The sequence below is a fragment of the Nanorana parkeri genome, unplaced genomic scaffold (genome assembly GCF_000935625.1).
Source record: "Nanorana parkeri isolate BGI_ZX_2015 unplaced genomic scaffold, ASM93562v1 scaffold903, whole genome shotgun sequence".
In the NCBI taxonomy this organism is placed as follows: Eukaryota; Metazoa; Chordata; class Amphibia; order Anura; family Dicroglossidae; genus Nanorana; species Nanorana parkeri.
Genome location: NW_017307171.1, coordinates 513557 through 529059, shown reverse-complemented (window position 1 = coordinate 529059; position 15503 = coordinate 513557). Strand labels below are relative to the sequence as shown.

General features: G+C 42.8%; 1 protein-coding gene across 3 annotated transcripts in view; it reads right to left on the bottom strand.

The window, feature by feature from the left end:
- Positions 1-15503, bottom strand: part of ABHD18 (abhydrolase domain containing 18) — a 29231-nt gene that overhangs the window by 10384 nt on the left and 3344 nt on the right. For all 3 annotated transcript variants that reach the window (XM_018565955.1, XM_018565957.1, XM_018565956.1), the window contains 6 exons: positions 11885-11991; positions 10506-10590; positions 8732-8832; positions 7967-8045; positions 6779-6863; positions 5306-5333 (listed from right to left, as the gene is read on the bottom strand). In XM_018565955.1, coding sequence (XP_018421457.1) covers positions 5306-5333; positions 6779-6863; positions 7967-8045; positions 8732-8832; positions 10506-10590; positions 11885-11976 — 470 coding nt within the window. In that variant the 5' untranslated portion in view covers positions 11977-11991. The remainder of the gene's footprint in view (positions 1-5305; positions 5334-6778; positions 6864-7966; positions 8046-8731; positions 8833-10505; positions 10591-11884; positions 11992-15503) is intronic.

Here is a 15503-nt window from a genome sequence, read left to right as displayed (position 1 = left end):
CTCCCATCACCCTAGGCTCAGTATACCGCGAGCTGTAGCTTGCGGTATACCGCGAGCTGCTGCTCGCGGTATACTGAGGCGCCGCAGCTGAGGCGGATCCCAACAATTGTGCCGGGATCCGCCCAGCTGCGTGACTGACAGCTGGCTCTGCCTATCTAGAGGCAGAGCCAGCTGTACCCGCCCCCTTCCCCGTCCGTTCCGCCAGTCAGCGCTGGCAGATCGGAGCGGGGGAATCCAGCCCCTCCCCTGTCACGGCAGAGAGCCACGACAGGATCGAGAGGTGAGCGAACGCCGGTATGTGTTCGCTCACCTCCCGATCTACTGAGCCGACCTGTGACAGTCTCATTGTCACAGGTCGGCTAGAACTATGAGGTGAGTGAAAAGCACTCACCTCATAGTTCTCCTTTAAAAACTAGTTTATATGGACACAGGTTAGCATGTTGTGGTACATTACTGATAATCCTTACTATATGCTACAGACATGCGCAATGCTAATCTCACCCTATGTTTATTTAATCAAACATATTATGAATGTATATTAATGAAATCTAACCAAATCTTTTTAAGATTCTATAGCAGCACAAAAATCAAAGATGTAACAATGAAAAAAGGGTAATTGTAGCATATACTGTACAGCACTATTTACAAAAAAATACAGAGTAATAAATACAATACTGGAACATATATACACTATACATAATATATATGTACACACACATACAGTATGCACACACACAAAGAGCCACTCTTGGCTAGTGTACACATGATGGATGTCTTGTCTGTGGGAGATCAGATCAAATCTGGGGGGGAAAAAAAGTATGCCTACTCCAACCAAGAAGCTGTCAAAATTCTGAAAATTCTAAGTCATTACCTGATAACTCCTTTTCCATGAATCTTCCAGGAGAGTTTATAAGAGAGATGGCTCCACCCACCTGCAGGAAACAAGGTCACAGAGTTTAAAAGGCTCCCAGGAGCCATCACCTTCAGTTAATAGTAATATGACTGACAAGCCTTAACCATAAATACAACAAAGACAGGCACAAAGGGAGGGAAGATCACCGTCCTGGAGGATTCATGGAAAAGGAGTTACTGAATAATAATTTGAGTTTTCCCAAATCATCCTCCAGGATGGGAAAATAAAGAGACTAGCAAGATGTTACCTAGGGTGGGAGCACTGGAGCACTTTCCTGCTAAAGGCTTGATCTTGGCTGGACAAAAAGGTCAGTCAATGCTTTACAAATATTAATGCTAGTCCATGTGGCTACTGTACAAAACTGCTCAATAGAGACACTGGCTCTTTCATCTCTTTCGGACATGTAGAAAGACCATGTGAAATGAGCTGTAATGCATAGGGGAGAGGTTTTCACTGCTGCTGTGTAAATGATGCTAGTCAACAGGCAGGTCAATCTTGTAATTTGTACTTTGAATGCTTTATTTCCTCTGTTGAGTTTACTGAAGAGAAAAAGAGGGCATTAGATTTTCAAAATGACTGAGTGCTCTTTCTTGTATCTTTCACAATCCAAAGTGGCGAACCTGTCTTCTATGGGGGTTAATGCTTGTGGAGAGAAGGATGGTAGAGGCACTTCCTGATTCCTGTAAAAACTTATAGTCACCTTAGACAGGAAAGTCAGATCACTCCTCAACTGTTCATCAACTGCTTTGAAGCAACGTAAGAAGGGTTCCTCCACTGTAGGGAGTTGAATTTCGATGATCCTACAGGCAGATGTAATAGCAACTAGTGATGCCAATTTAATGGCGAGGTGTTTGATAGGAGTGTTTGTAATTGGCTCAAAGGGGGAGATGTTAAGTCTATCTACAACTATCTGCAGGTCCCATGGAGGTATTGTTAGGACTTTTGAAGGTTTGACTCTAAGAAGAGTTTTGAAGAATTGCTTAACACTGATAGGGCCACGACATTAACTTTTTTTTAGTCAGATTTTATTTTTAGAAACGTTTCCTGTATAGGACAGACAAAAAGAGGTACGCAGAAACATTCTTGGTCATGCAGGACAAGAATGCAGACCTGCAAAATGCAGCACATTACACTTTTACAGTATTACAGATTACTGGATAGCACTGGGAGCCATCTAATACATAAATAACTAGGCAAAAGCACAGTAAGGAAGGTATTAGACTTTCCAGGCTTTAAGCAGAAAAGGTACACATTAGATCAAACAAACAGGACCTTATGGCCTCAAATTTACACATTGTGTTACATATAAAATAGGTATCGTTTTTAAAAGGAGAAGGAGCCCTGGCCAGACCCTGCACAGCCCTGGTGAGCAACACAAGAGTATGTAGCTTCATAATATTCTGCATTGCTGTATAATGCATTGCTTTGATTTGTATTCCCTCTACAGCCTGGAATAAGTGGCAGAACTAGCAGTGTCACAACAGTGACTGGGCCCTGGCACTCCACCACTGTCGTAATATCATTAGTCTGTATTGTTTTAGAAAAAAACTGTCACATGACACTAAACAAAAAAGGTATTGGCGGGTACTTGAGGAAAAGTATTAGTATTCGTACTCTGGAAAAAATGGTATCTGTGCATCACTATATAGAAGGATACCCTGTGAACTTTAAGAATGCTGGACGCTACCTTGTTCCCCCTAGTTTACAGGAATTCCAGTACAGGGGTGAGTTTCTTGTACTAACTGCTGTTACTGTGGGCCCAGCACAGGTATGTTTTCCAGATCTTGCAGATGGTCCTAGTGACCGGATTTCTGTCACATTGTTGGAAAAACCTGTCTCTAAGTATCCTATTTTCAGGATCCAGGCTGCCATTTGCATCTCCCACAGATGAGGGTGTAGGACTCGATGCTCCCAAAAAGGAGGCATCTCCTGTCACAACATTGGGGGTTCTAATGCCTACTTGCATAAAAATCCCCCCCCCAAAGTCATAGGGAAACAATCAGGATGATTCTGAATTGTTCAATCTTGGTTTTCTTGTCCACATTCCCTAGAAGTCCCATTTCTTTCTCGCTCCTCCTTTATCCATTTTCTGCGGCTTTTGGTTATTATTTTGAAAGGGATGTCTATTGTTGTACATCTGCCCTTATTCTTGTTTCCAATCACTTTAGTATCTTTTTAGCTCCGGACCGGAAGCTAGCCTTCTGTCTAATGGAAGCTCACTGAGTTTACGTTTGGAAGTTGCATCACCCACCCAGGTCTTGTGCCTTACTACCCGGCGTATAATAAAAGTTTACCAAGGTGGTGGTGCGAGGGATCATGCATAAAGCCTCTGCTGATCCATCTGCCATAAATGCCACTGCTTTAGAAATTAAGTGAATAGACGCCATAGTATTATCTCCTACATACGTTTGAAATACATGGCAAGAGAGGTGTCCAGTTAAGGGCACTAGACTTGGAACTTTGCAGTCTTCATCAAAGGGAAATTTTCTCTGCATGCTTCCATGAGTATGATGTTCCTCACTGACTGGTACATGGGGAAACAATGCCGAGTTGTTTCCTCCAAGCCCCTGTACAGTTTGACCTTAATGGATTTGACCTTTGTCTGTTTTTGCTCCGTACAGTATATCGCTGTGAGTAGTTCTTCAGTTTTATTGACTATAAGCATATATCTTGTAGGGCTGCAACAACTAATCGATGACAATAGTTGGCAACTATTCTCATCATAGATTAGTGGTAGGAGAGGAGAGAGATTTTTGTAGACAACCAATTGATTAGTTGAAAAAATAATCGGGCAACTAATCAATTATAAAAATAATCGTTAGCTGTAGCCCTAATATCTTGAAGTACAGAATATTTCCCTTTCCTCATTTTCTCCATCTTCTGAGGCTGAAAATCTGGAGGAAAATTCTTCACCTTCCTTCGAAAAGTTCACAGAGTCCACCTTCACTTAAGACTTGCTTGGTATTTTATGCAACAGGGATTTGGATGACAACTGGGCAGGTCCCGCAGTTTGCAAAACTGGAGGTGGGTGTTTAACATCTTCTAGTACTGAACATAAGGATTTTGGTGTGGAGGAGATCTTATGTTATAGGGTGCACAAATGATTTCCATCTTCTGAGGCTGAAAAGATAAGTCACCAACCCGACAAGACACTCTTGGTCCAGGAGTTTCTTCCACGAGCTTGAGAGCTTAGAACCACATCCCCTTTTGGTTTTCTCTGATGGTAGGTCCTGAGATCTGGCCTACAACTCAGAAAGGGTACACAGCCAGTACAGCCCTTAGGTACCTAACCAGCAGCCGTAGGCTTTGGGGGCAGTTTGAGGCGACATCACCACTCTAAGGCCTCCATTAAGTGTACCAACACCAATGAGTGCTAGGTAACCTTGTATGGTGATAAGGCCCCAACATTCTCTACAACCCCAATGGTCAACATGCATCCACAGAGAGGAGGGTGTTATCACTGTGGAATCGATGCCTTACTCCACAGGAGCTGCTGCATTAGGTTCCAGCATAATAAAAAGCACACGATGCAGGACTGAAGATCTGGACCACCAAGCATCCCCTGATCCTGCACCAGCTTTGGCAGCCATGTCCCAGGCTTTGACTGCTGCTGTGAGTGCTCCCACAAAAGGAGCCCATAAACAGTTGCTCCTATACCCAGTGACGAGAAGTCACAAGCATCAATTCTGGACCCATCCTTCCCCTGCCCAGTCCAGGATAGACCGGAAACGGCCCAGTTGCAAGCACCCAGAGTTCCAGCATGGACAAGCCTACACCACATAATGTGCGCATGTCCTGCCAATGTCACTTCCACGCACCTTTCTTTGCACAAGAAGTCTCAAGCACTCATAGAAGAACCACATGAACTGAAAGAAGGTAACATCAAACAAGGGGCAGACAGAGTCTGAATGTGGTCCTAGAAGAACAACGGTGTAGCATGTGACTCCTGCCAGACACCCTTCAACTGATTCCTCTGCTACATGGACTGTTTGCAGGAAACACAACAACTGAAGGTGATGGCTTCTGGGAGCCTTTTAAACTGTGATCTTTTGTTTCCCGCAGGTGGACCGAGCTATCTCTCTTGTGAACCATCCAGGAGGATGTTTTAGAAAAGTAGAGCTACTTGAAAACACTTTATCTGCAAACTATGCCAAAGGGAATGAGTGAAAAAGTCAACAGGGTCAAAAAAATTTGTGGGAGAAAAAATGCACATAATTGGCTTCTGGCAATGATAAAAGCAATACCGGCTTGTTAGTGTTTATTTTTATTTATATCTATGAATTGGTAATGTACTGTATAGTTTTAATTAAATCTACATCTAAGAAACAAAACATAACAGCAAAAAAAAAATTAAATAAAAAATTTGGGAGGTTACAAGTAATTGATACTTACAGTTGGTCCTTTGGTTTTCTGCAGCCATGTAAGAATTTTGGTCAAGGAAAAAGTATTAATGTTAGTGTAATTTTGTAGATAAACAGATGAACAGTAACAGCAAGCAGTTTGGCACTTTACCAAAATACACAAGAGTTTTATCAGTACAAGTACACAAAGTCAAGGTCAAAACTTCCTGATTAGAAAAGCTACAACTAGAATGAGAAAATAATCAGCTATCATAATATGTAAAACACAACTACTTCTACTTTTTTACAGCATGATCTTTCATGGCACTGTAGAAAAGTAATAAGGTTTCTCCAGAGGCATTTTTTATACAGTTGTATAGAAAAACATAATAACGAGAAACTATTCAAAAGACAAAAAGAGCACTGCCATTTGAACTACAAGTAATAAACAAAGCTCATTTCATTTTAGAGCACAGACTTTGATGCTAATAATTTATAATTACATTTTCAATAGAACTATATTTTTGTGACTAGTACTGCCATGATTGTATTTTTCACTGTAACAGCACCATCTCCACCTAAGGCTTAGGGTTAAGCATTAGAAGTAGGGGGTCAGGTTGAAGTTAAAATACAGTGGTACCTCGGTTCACAAACTTAATTTGTTTCACGATTATGGTCGCGAACCTAATCAAACTGTGATCAGACCGCGATCTCGTCTAGAGGAAGCCACGACCATGTGTCAGAGCAGGGAAGATGGCTGTGGTTGTGTTGGTCACTTGATGCGGAGTTCGCAAACTGAAGCAAAATGTTGACAACTTCCTGTTCGCGAACAGAAGCGTTCGTGAACCGAGGTGCTATGTATCAGTAAATTACATTCTGGGTGTGAAAAAAATCATTTAGCAGACTTGATAAGTGTATAGTACACATGATCAAAGCTATCTGTGCGGAAAGTTCAAGCGACAGAAAAACAAAGCCAGAAGCTGAAAACCAACGCACCAAGGAAAGAAGGTGGACAATGGACAGTTTTCCAGCTAGACAACAGATGTGCCATTTGTAGTTGAGATCTGCACTTTAAAGCCAATCTCTGTAGAAGTAAGAAGACAGTCAGTAAAAATCTGAACACTCCACATCTGACATAACACAAGCCTTTCCTAGTGACATAATTATTGACAGACTGTAAAGGAAACCTGTACTAAGAAAATAAGTGAATAGTCAATGCTGAACTTTCCTTCTGAAAATGTTAGTCTTCTGGCTGTTACACAGGCTTTAGTACTTTAGTCACTGATCTGGAAGTATGCAGATCAAGAATTCTGAATTTCTCTAACTGCATGCTTGAGATAAGAAAGAAAGAAAGAAAGCATTGAAGTCAGAAGGCAGTCCAGAAGGTGGTCAGCAATGGCACGTCTTTGTACTTAGTCTTAGTAGAGGTTTCCTTTAGTAAGGAAACAAGTCAAACAGGAAAACAGTAACTAAGAAGAAAATTACTTACCAAATACTATATAGAAAATATATTTTTAAAGGATATAGTAAGGATTTTCTAACAACAGGGAAGCCATTCCAGCCTCTTTGAGCATTGGGCGGGCCATTAGGGTTCTTCTCCTCCAAAAAGACTATATGCCAAGAAACAAAGTACATTGCATTCATGTATACCATTTATAGACAACGTTTGAGCATTCTTAAGACAAAGGCCAAAGCAGAACTGCAGGTCTTGGGTTTAGAAATTTTGCCGTTTTATTATTGACCTCTTCATGCATATGTTTACGTATGAAACAATTGAGCAGATTCCATATGTATTTTCCTAGTTCAAGTTCCAAAAATAAAAGAACATCTGAACTGCTTCTAGGGGCAACACAAAAACATTGTTTTAAACACAATAATAATGCACATAACACAGAGATATAATTAAGAGAATAATCACATAGACCCCATGTCCCCTCTACTATCAGTTACATATGTGGCAGTGTCCATTCTGTTTGATGGTTTGAACACCGAAACTAGAAAACCCATGAAAGCAAAATGCATATACTTGGGTCTCAATAAAAACCATCGCAGAAAGCCCTCTTCATTTTTGACTATGTTCCCTCATATTAATGTAAAATGTGGGGGTCTATTCATAAAAGAGTCTTGTGTAGAAACGCCACCAGCACGACAGTGCAAATCCATGTATTGATGTCAGTCATCAGAGTGTCATCAAATGCTTTCGGGGCCACGCAGGGTCCCCTTCATCAGGCTCAGAGTAAACATTTCATAAAAGATATCTTGTCAGATTCCCACATTGAATGTTTGTTGGACAGTCATCTTTAATTGTATTGAAGTTACCCATCATTTTCAGAAGAGTCACCCTATTCGCCCATTATTTTCAACGAGGCTCCACCCATCACATTTTAAAACATGCACTTATCAACTGTCGCATACAAGATGAAAGAGAGATTCTAATAGCAAACAAGATTTGCCCATCACATTTAAATTCAACAAGATTTGCCCCTTAGCAGTTGACAACACATAATAGAGAGATTTCAGTACAAAACTAGATTTGCCCATTCAGCCATAATGTGCCCTATTTGCCCATCATTTAAAAACAGGATATTCCTATAGAATATAGAATTCCTATAGAATCTCTGTATTAAGTCATATGAAATTTCAGATGGGTGCATCTTTTTTAAATAATGGATGAATCCATTATATATAGACCCCTATAGGAAGTTAGACTTACATGGTCACCTGTACCAGCCAGATGAATGCACACAGGCCTGTACTTGCTCTTCCATTCTTTAGGCACTATAAACTGAAACCTATAAAACAGAATAGTGTTCTGACTAACATAATAAAAACAATATACCAGATATATTACCTTGCATGAATATAACTATTCATCATTGCTTTTTACTTCCAATGACATGGAAGATGGAGTTATTTGTATTCATCATAAAATACAATTCTCTTTTGGATAAACATCAGAGGTCTTTGGCGTCCCCCAGCGACGAAAAAGAGAAATAAATAATACAAGCAGAAGAAGGAAAAACAAATTGGCATATGTATTTATACATGCACATTTCACAATCTGCGAATTATACTTTGACTACTATGAAATCCGAAAACAAATCGGAGAGAGGAAGAAGTGGATACATATAATCAGCTGTTCCTACAACCAATCAGCTTTAATAAGGGACAATAAACATGGGGTGGCCACACATAGCTAAGTACTGCCACTAACACACAATGAGCAAATGTCTCATCAAATAGGCAGCTTAGGAAACATATATCTCTGAATAACTGACATGCTTCCCTGCTTTGAATCTGTAGCCATGCCACTAAGACCCATTGCAATCTTTCCAGGAGAGTTGCTGAAGGGACTGCAGTGGGTCCTGTCACTAAAGTGACCGATTCCAAGCAGAGTAGGTGTCTCATTGTCTTTTGTGTTTTATAAGACCTCTAGAAAAAAACACTGCATTTTGGGAAGGTCAGCAGCCAAACTTACCGTGCTATGACCGACTCACTGGGCATAACATCTGGCACATAGTGAACTAAAGGTGAGGTAAAATGTCCATTGAGAATCTTGCAATCTGTTTGTTCTTCAACCTAAATCAAAGCACAAAACATAATCACAAGTTATAGGTTGTTACAGAAAAAGAAAACTGATCTATTTTCTAGCCACACAGATAAATAACAGGCTGGGTTAGGGGTTAGTAAGCACATGTGCCTGGGTAGGCACACAATGCCTTCTCCACTGGCATGTAATGCCATTGGCTGTAATTAACAGCTACTTAGGCTGTCTGTTAGAAAGTCTGGTCAACCCAACTGTCTGATGTCAGTGAAAGCACGCTGGTGGCTAAGGATGTCTGTGTGCTGTTCTGAGGGAGCCCGGCTTCCTGCCCTTCCACCAGCTAGCACACACGCCTGCTGTACCCTAATCTATGATTGAAACTGGGATTAAGTGTGTTATGTCATCAGCTACATCATGCGGGCGAGAAGGAGGGAGGGGAGCTGGTAGATGAAGAAGATGGTATAGTTCCTGCCACAGATAGTTTATGGGCTTTGTAGTATATTGACAGATGCCAGCATAGTGTGAAGTGGGAACAAGTACTGGTACTTGCGCGTGCACCAGTAAATTCGTTTTTGCACCTATTATTGTACTGTTAATGAGAAGCTAAACTCAATGATCAAATAATAAATGTGTTTAACTTATCACTAACGAGTGCAAACCCTGAAAACTAGGGATGCACCGATATCGTTTTTTCGGTATCGAGTACCGATATTTATATTTCGGTACTCGCCGATACCGAGTAGCGATACTTCCGGTAGCATAGAGCCGGCTTCCCGGGCAATCAGGTGGTGTGTCATTACCCACCGACCGGCTTCTAGATTGCCCGGGAAGCCGACTCCATGCCGAATTGGCCGGGAAGCCTGCTTCCCAGCCAATCGGCATCGAGGCCGGCCAAACAGATGTGACAATATGGTGACACAACCTCCACCCTACAAACACCTCATTCCCCGCACATCAATCCTCAGCAGCATTCATTACCGCACCACAGATGTCCCTCGGCCAGCTGGGCAGACACCACTCTCCCGGATCTGCCCACGTTACCTGTGTGTACAGCGCCCATGTGATCGGCCCTCAGCCTGCTACTGCGCAGACTGCCCAGTGTTGTCATTCAGACACCCTCTAACAGCATCAAGCAGGTGGTGCTGGCGCTGTGCACACAGGAGGCGTGGGCAGATTCGGGAGAGCTTGGAGAGCGGTGTCTGCCCAGCTGGCTGAGGGACTGGTCCGATAATGACTGCTGCTGAGGATCTATGTGAGGGAAATGATTTGTCTGCAAGGTGGGGGTTGCATCACCATATTATCAGATTTGTTTGCCCGGCTTGTTGCTCATTGGCTGGGAAGCTGGCGTCCCGGGCAATCAGCATCGAGCTGGTCAAACAGTATGGAGCCAGCTTCCCGGGTCCATGTTCCCTCGTGGCACTGCCAGTCAGAGGAAATCTCCCTCTGCCTGGAAGTTCCAGTATCGGGAAAGGTATCGGAGCAGTTGAGCGAGTACGAGTATTCGCCCAAATACTCGGTATTGGCACCGAGACTATGGCATGTTATTGTTCACTGGCACACTGGTTGTCTAAAGCTGGTAAAAGTGGAAAAAGTTGCTGAGCCCTGGGCTAGGTTTCATTGATCCAAATTCCACAGCAGTAGAACCAAGATGAAACCAGCAGTAATATACTAATTGTGCATGGGCAACCTAAGTAAATGGAAGCCTTACCTTGTCAACATACACCGGGTAATCCTTAGGAACCAGATGCTGACATGTTTCTCTATTTCCAATAATCTTACGAAATTCAAATATTCTGTAAACATAAATATAAACTGACGATAAGAGCAGTGGTCCTTCGCACCATATACATTTTATCCAAGCTGTGCACATTATAAACACCTATTTACAATACAAACATCTCACTGAAGCAGAAGGAAATAGACTTTAGCTCTGCTGGTCCTCCCTGAGCTCACCTTTACAAAAAATGACTTTTTAGCATTAAAAAAAAAATCAGTGATGAAAAATATATTTTAAATTGCTCAACAAACATAATAATTTTCTATTCAAGTAGTGTTATCTGACATAACAAATGTACATCAGAAAGAGTTCTGCTTCTTCGTATGCAATGCTATCATGATGATGGGGAGGGGGGGGTGATGGTATCATGATGATGGGCGGGATGATGGTATCATGATGATGGGCGGGATGATGGTATCATGATGATGGGCGGGATGATGGTATCATGATGATGGGCGGGATGATGGTATCATGATGATGGGCGGGATGATGGTATCATGATGATGGGCGGGATGATGGTATCATGATGATGGGCGGGATGATGGTATCATGATGATGGGCGGGATGATGGTATCATGATGATGGGCGGGATGATGGTATCATGATGATGGGCGGGATGATGGTATCATGATGATGGGCGGGATGATGGTATCATGATGATGGGCGGGATGATGGTATCATGATGATGGGCGGGATGATGGTATCATGATGATGGGCGGGATGATGGTATCATGATGATGGGCGGGATGATGGTATCATGATGATGGGCGGGATGATGGTATCATGATGATGGGCGGGATGATGGTATCATGATGATGGGCGGGATGATGGTATCATGATGATGGGCGGGATGATGGTATCATGATGATGGGCGGGATGATGGTATCATGATGATGGGCGGGATGATGGTATCATGATGATGGGCGGGATGATGGTATCATGATGATGGGCGGGATGATGGTATCATGATGATGGGCGGGATGATGGTATCATGATGATGGGCGGGATGATGGTATCATGATGATGGGCGGGATGATGGTATCATGATGATGGGCGGGATGATGGTATCATGATGATGGGGGGGGGGATGATGGTATCATGATGATTGGGGGGATGATGGTATCATGATGATTGGGGGGATGATGGGGTGATTTGTAGCTCCTTGAGGGCCAGAGTTTGCCCACTCCTAGTTTAAATTGATGTTACAGGTAGAACGATTACCGCAGAGAATTATGGAAGATGACTAACACTACTATGAATAACCAAGCACACCATCTCCCATGAATTATATTTCAGCTCTATAATCATACCGCTTTAAATCTTCAGGTTTTCCCCATCCGCGGATGAAAAACTTTGTTAGGAGCAACCGCCTGTACAGCACATCTAGTTTACTCAAACCCATTTGGGTATGTCACATCTGGAAAAAGAAATCAATGACAAATATTACATAGTGAAAGGCATTAGTCCATATGATTTACATTAGTCCTTTCACCCAATCAGCTTCAGTCTAATGTGCCTGTCCCATTCATTGTCACAAACACTGCAGGCAATTACATGCATGTTTTAGAACTTTGCATAGGAGAACATACAATCATGCTGTGGTGGGAATAAAATCCACAACATCAGTGCTTCAAGCCAATAATAGTGTACATGCCGATCATGGTACCCACTGAGTTCCAGGGCACTTAATATGCAAATACTGACACTTTCTGGCAGTGTCGCTAACTGATAGGTCCCCTCCTGCCCCTTACTTTTGGGCAATAAGGCTGCCCATCATAGCACTGGCTAAAAAGGAGGGTGCAGGAGGTAGCCATTGGCATGTCCAGTGAGCATTTGAGTGAATTTGAAAGGAATCTGTTCGAACAGAACTAGGAGTGCTGCTAATGCTGTCTGTTTTTGAAGGTAAATGCTTCAGGACCTGTTCACATGATTTTCAGGTCCTGGTCAGAGGTGTGGATCTGGAGACGCGGTGCTAAACATTTTTTTTTCTGGAGTGGGGCTGTCAGTATATTAGCTGCAGTGCAGTGCGTTTTTGACGCGTTTTGCGTTTCCGGACCGTACAAAATGTGACATGCAGTATTTTTTCTGTCGTAACCTGAACGGACTGCGCACGTGAGAACTGTAGCCCATAAAACACATAGGGATACATTGGGATGCATTTTTAGTGCAGGAGCGTACGGATCAGGTCAGCACAGAAAACGGATGTCGTGTGAACAGGCCCTTAGCGTTCTTTTCTTGTTGCAGAACAATCTCTTGCATATCAGGTATCCTAACACCTGACAGGAACATGCCTGTTCCAGGTCAATGATTCAACTAGTACTAAGGGGAGATTAAACTGCAACTGAAGCCAAAACCTGTTTTTTTTTTAAAGTTTCGGATAAAGTGGGGAGGGTTTGGAACTCCTGTCAGGTTGTTATTGCCCCATTAGGAAGATGTATCCTCTCTATTTCCCCTGGTGATCGTTACCACTGAAAGTGAAACAAAATCCCAAATGTTGTTATCAGAGCAGGAATAGATGGAAATCTTCCAATGGGGACACTAGTTCCGATGTCCCTGCTGACCACCAGGGATTTCTCTCTCTTTGGAGGGATTTCCTCTCACTTGCTGTTGTGGCTATCACAGGAAGTGAGGGGAAATCTTCCTAATGGTGCTCAGATGGCAAAAAAAATTATAAAAGAAACGGACAGAGTTGTAACCCTTTGAAGGGATTTCCTCTCACTTCATGTTGTGCCTATTAGACAGGAAGCAAAGGGAAATCTCTCCAATGGGACGCACATGACACAAAAAAAATAAAAATGATGGGGGTTATAAATAATCCTCCCTTACTCTAATTAAGGCCTGGTTCACACCTGTACGTTTTGTAGCGCGTTCAACGCTCTACGAACGCTCTACAAAACGCTCAAACATGAAAATCCCATTGTTTTCTATGGGTATGGTTCACACCTTGACGTATTTCAGCCTGTCTGAACGCTCTACAAAACGGCCTACGCCTGAAAAGGTACATGAGCTTCTTTGCGGCGTTTTTGTAGCGCGTTTCCATTGGTATACAGCCAAGTAGCCCTCAGAAACGCGCGTTTGGCGAATCGCGGTAAAAATGCATGAGAAACGCGCATATTCGATACGCCTAGGTGTGAACAGAGCCTAAGGGCCTGTTCACAAGACGTCCGTTTTGTGTGCTGACCGGCTCCGTACGCTGCTGCACTCAAAATGCATCCCAACGTATCCCTATGTGTTTTATGGGCTCCAGTTCTCACGTGCGCAGTCCGTTCAGCTTACGACAGAAAAAATACTGCATGTCACATTTTGTCAGGTCCGGAAACGGAACGGATACGCAAACGCGTCAAAAACGCATCAAAAACGCACTGCGCTGCAGCTAACATACTAACAGCCCCACTCCAGCTGGAGCGCATCAAAAACGCGGCCAAAAACGCAATGCATCAGCAGCTCCACGTCTGCTGATCAGGACCTGATTTCATGTGAACAGGCCCTTAAACTACAGCAATAAAGGTTTTGGCTTCAGACAACCCCAGTACCTGCACCTTCAACTCCAAGTTTTCCAGACAGCAATTAGCAGTTCATTGATTTTACCTGTAACTTTTTTTAAAACACAGTCTCTTGAGGGCCCAGTCAACACATTAAATTGATCACCTTTTCTGGGTTTTGTAACTTTATTTAAATGTCAAAACGTGACACTTCATTCATTTCTATGCACAGCAGTGGATGGGCTTCAGAAAGCACTGTGTAAATTGTCAGCACTATATAAATGCCGATAATAAGACTAACAACAATAATAATAATCAGTGATGATGACTTGGCTTTTATAACTGCATAAAAATGCATCAAACAATAACAAAGACAAAACGATACCATTAAGGTGCATATTTCGAAAAGCAATAAATGTGAAATTCAACAAACATTCACTGCAGGTGAATCGATTACCATCGAACTCTGGGCAAAAGTGTTATTAACCCTTGTAGTTGGGCTACCCCCGCACTGCAAGGATTATCTGCTTTTTTCTAGGTGCTAAAATATATATATAGATATCTATATATATATCTATATATATATAGATATCTATATATATATATATATATATAAAGGATATACTCACCCGAAGCACTGAGCCAGCTCCCTGGTTCTCCGGTCTTTGGAGTCTGTCCTCTCCTACGCTACTGCATTGGAATGTTCCTCTGCATCCTCACGTCTATACACGGTGTATAGAGCATGATGATTTACGGACCTTAGACCGCTGCAAATCGACTCACAGGATGGGGTGAGTCTAACTTTTTTAGTATTTTTAGTACCAAGACAAAAATGAGCAATTAACCCTTGCAGTGCAGGGACAGCCCAACTGCAAGCGTTAAAGGAGAACTATGAGATGAGTGATTTCCACTCACCTCATAGTTCTAGCCGATCTGTGACAATGAGACTGTCACAGGTCGGCTCAGTAGATCAGGAGGTGAGCGAACACATACCGGGTTTGCTCACCTCTCGATCCTGTCACAGCTCTCTGCCGTGACAGGGGGAAGGGCTGGATTGCCCTTTCCCCACTCCAATCTGCCAGCGCTGACTGGCAGAACGGACGAGGGAGGGGGCGGGTACAGCTGGCTCTGCCTCTAGATAGGCAGAGCTAGCTGTCACTCACGCAGCTGGGCGGATCCCATCATCTACGTCGGGATCCGCTCCGGCGTCTCAGTATACTGCGAGCTGTAGCTCGCGGTATACTGAGCTTAGGGTGACGGGAGGACACTAGTTTGTGTCCTCCCGTTACCCTTAGGAGAACTATGGGGAAAAACACTGACCCCATAGTTCTCCTTTAAGGAAAATTCTGCCTGGAGTTCTGCTTTAAACACACACACCAGCAGTTAATGTTTGGGGAATATTTGAAAAATGTTTATATATATATATACACACACACACACACACACA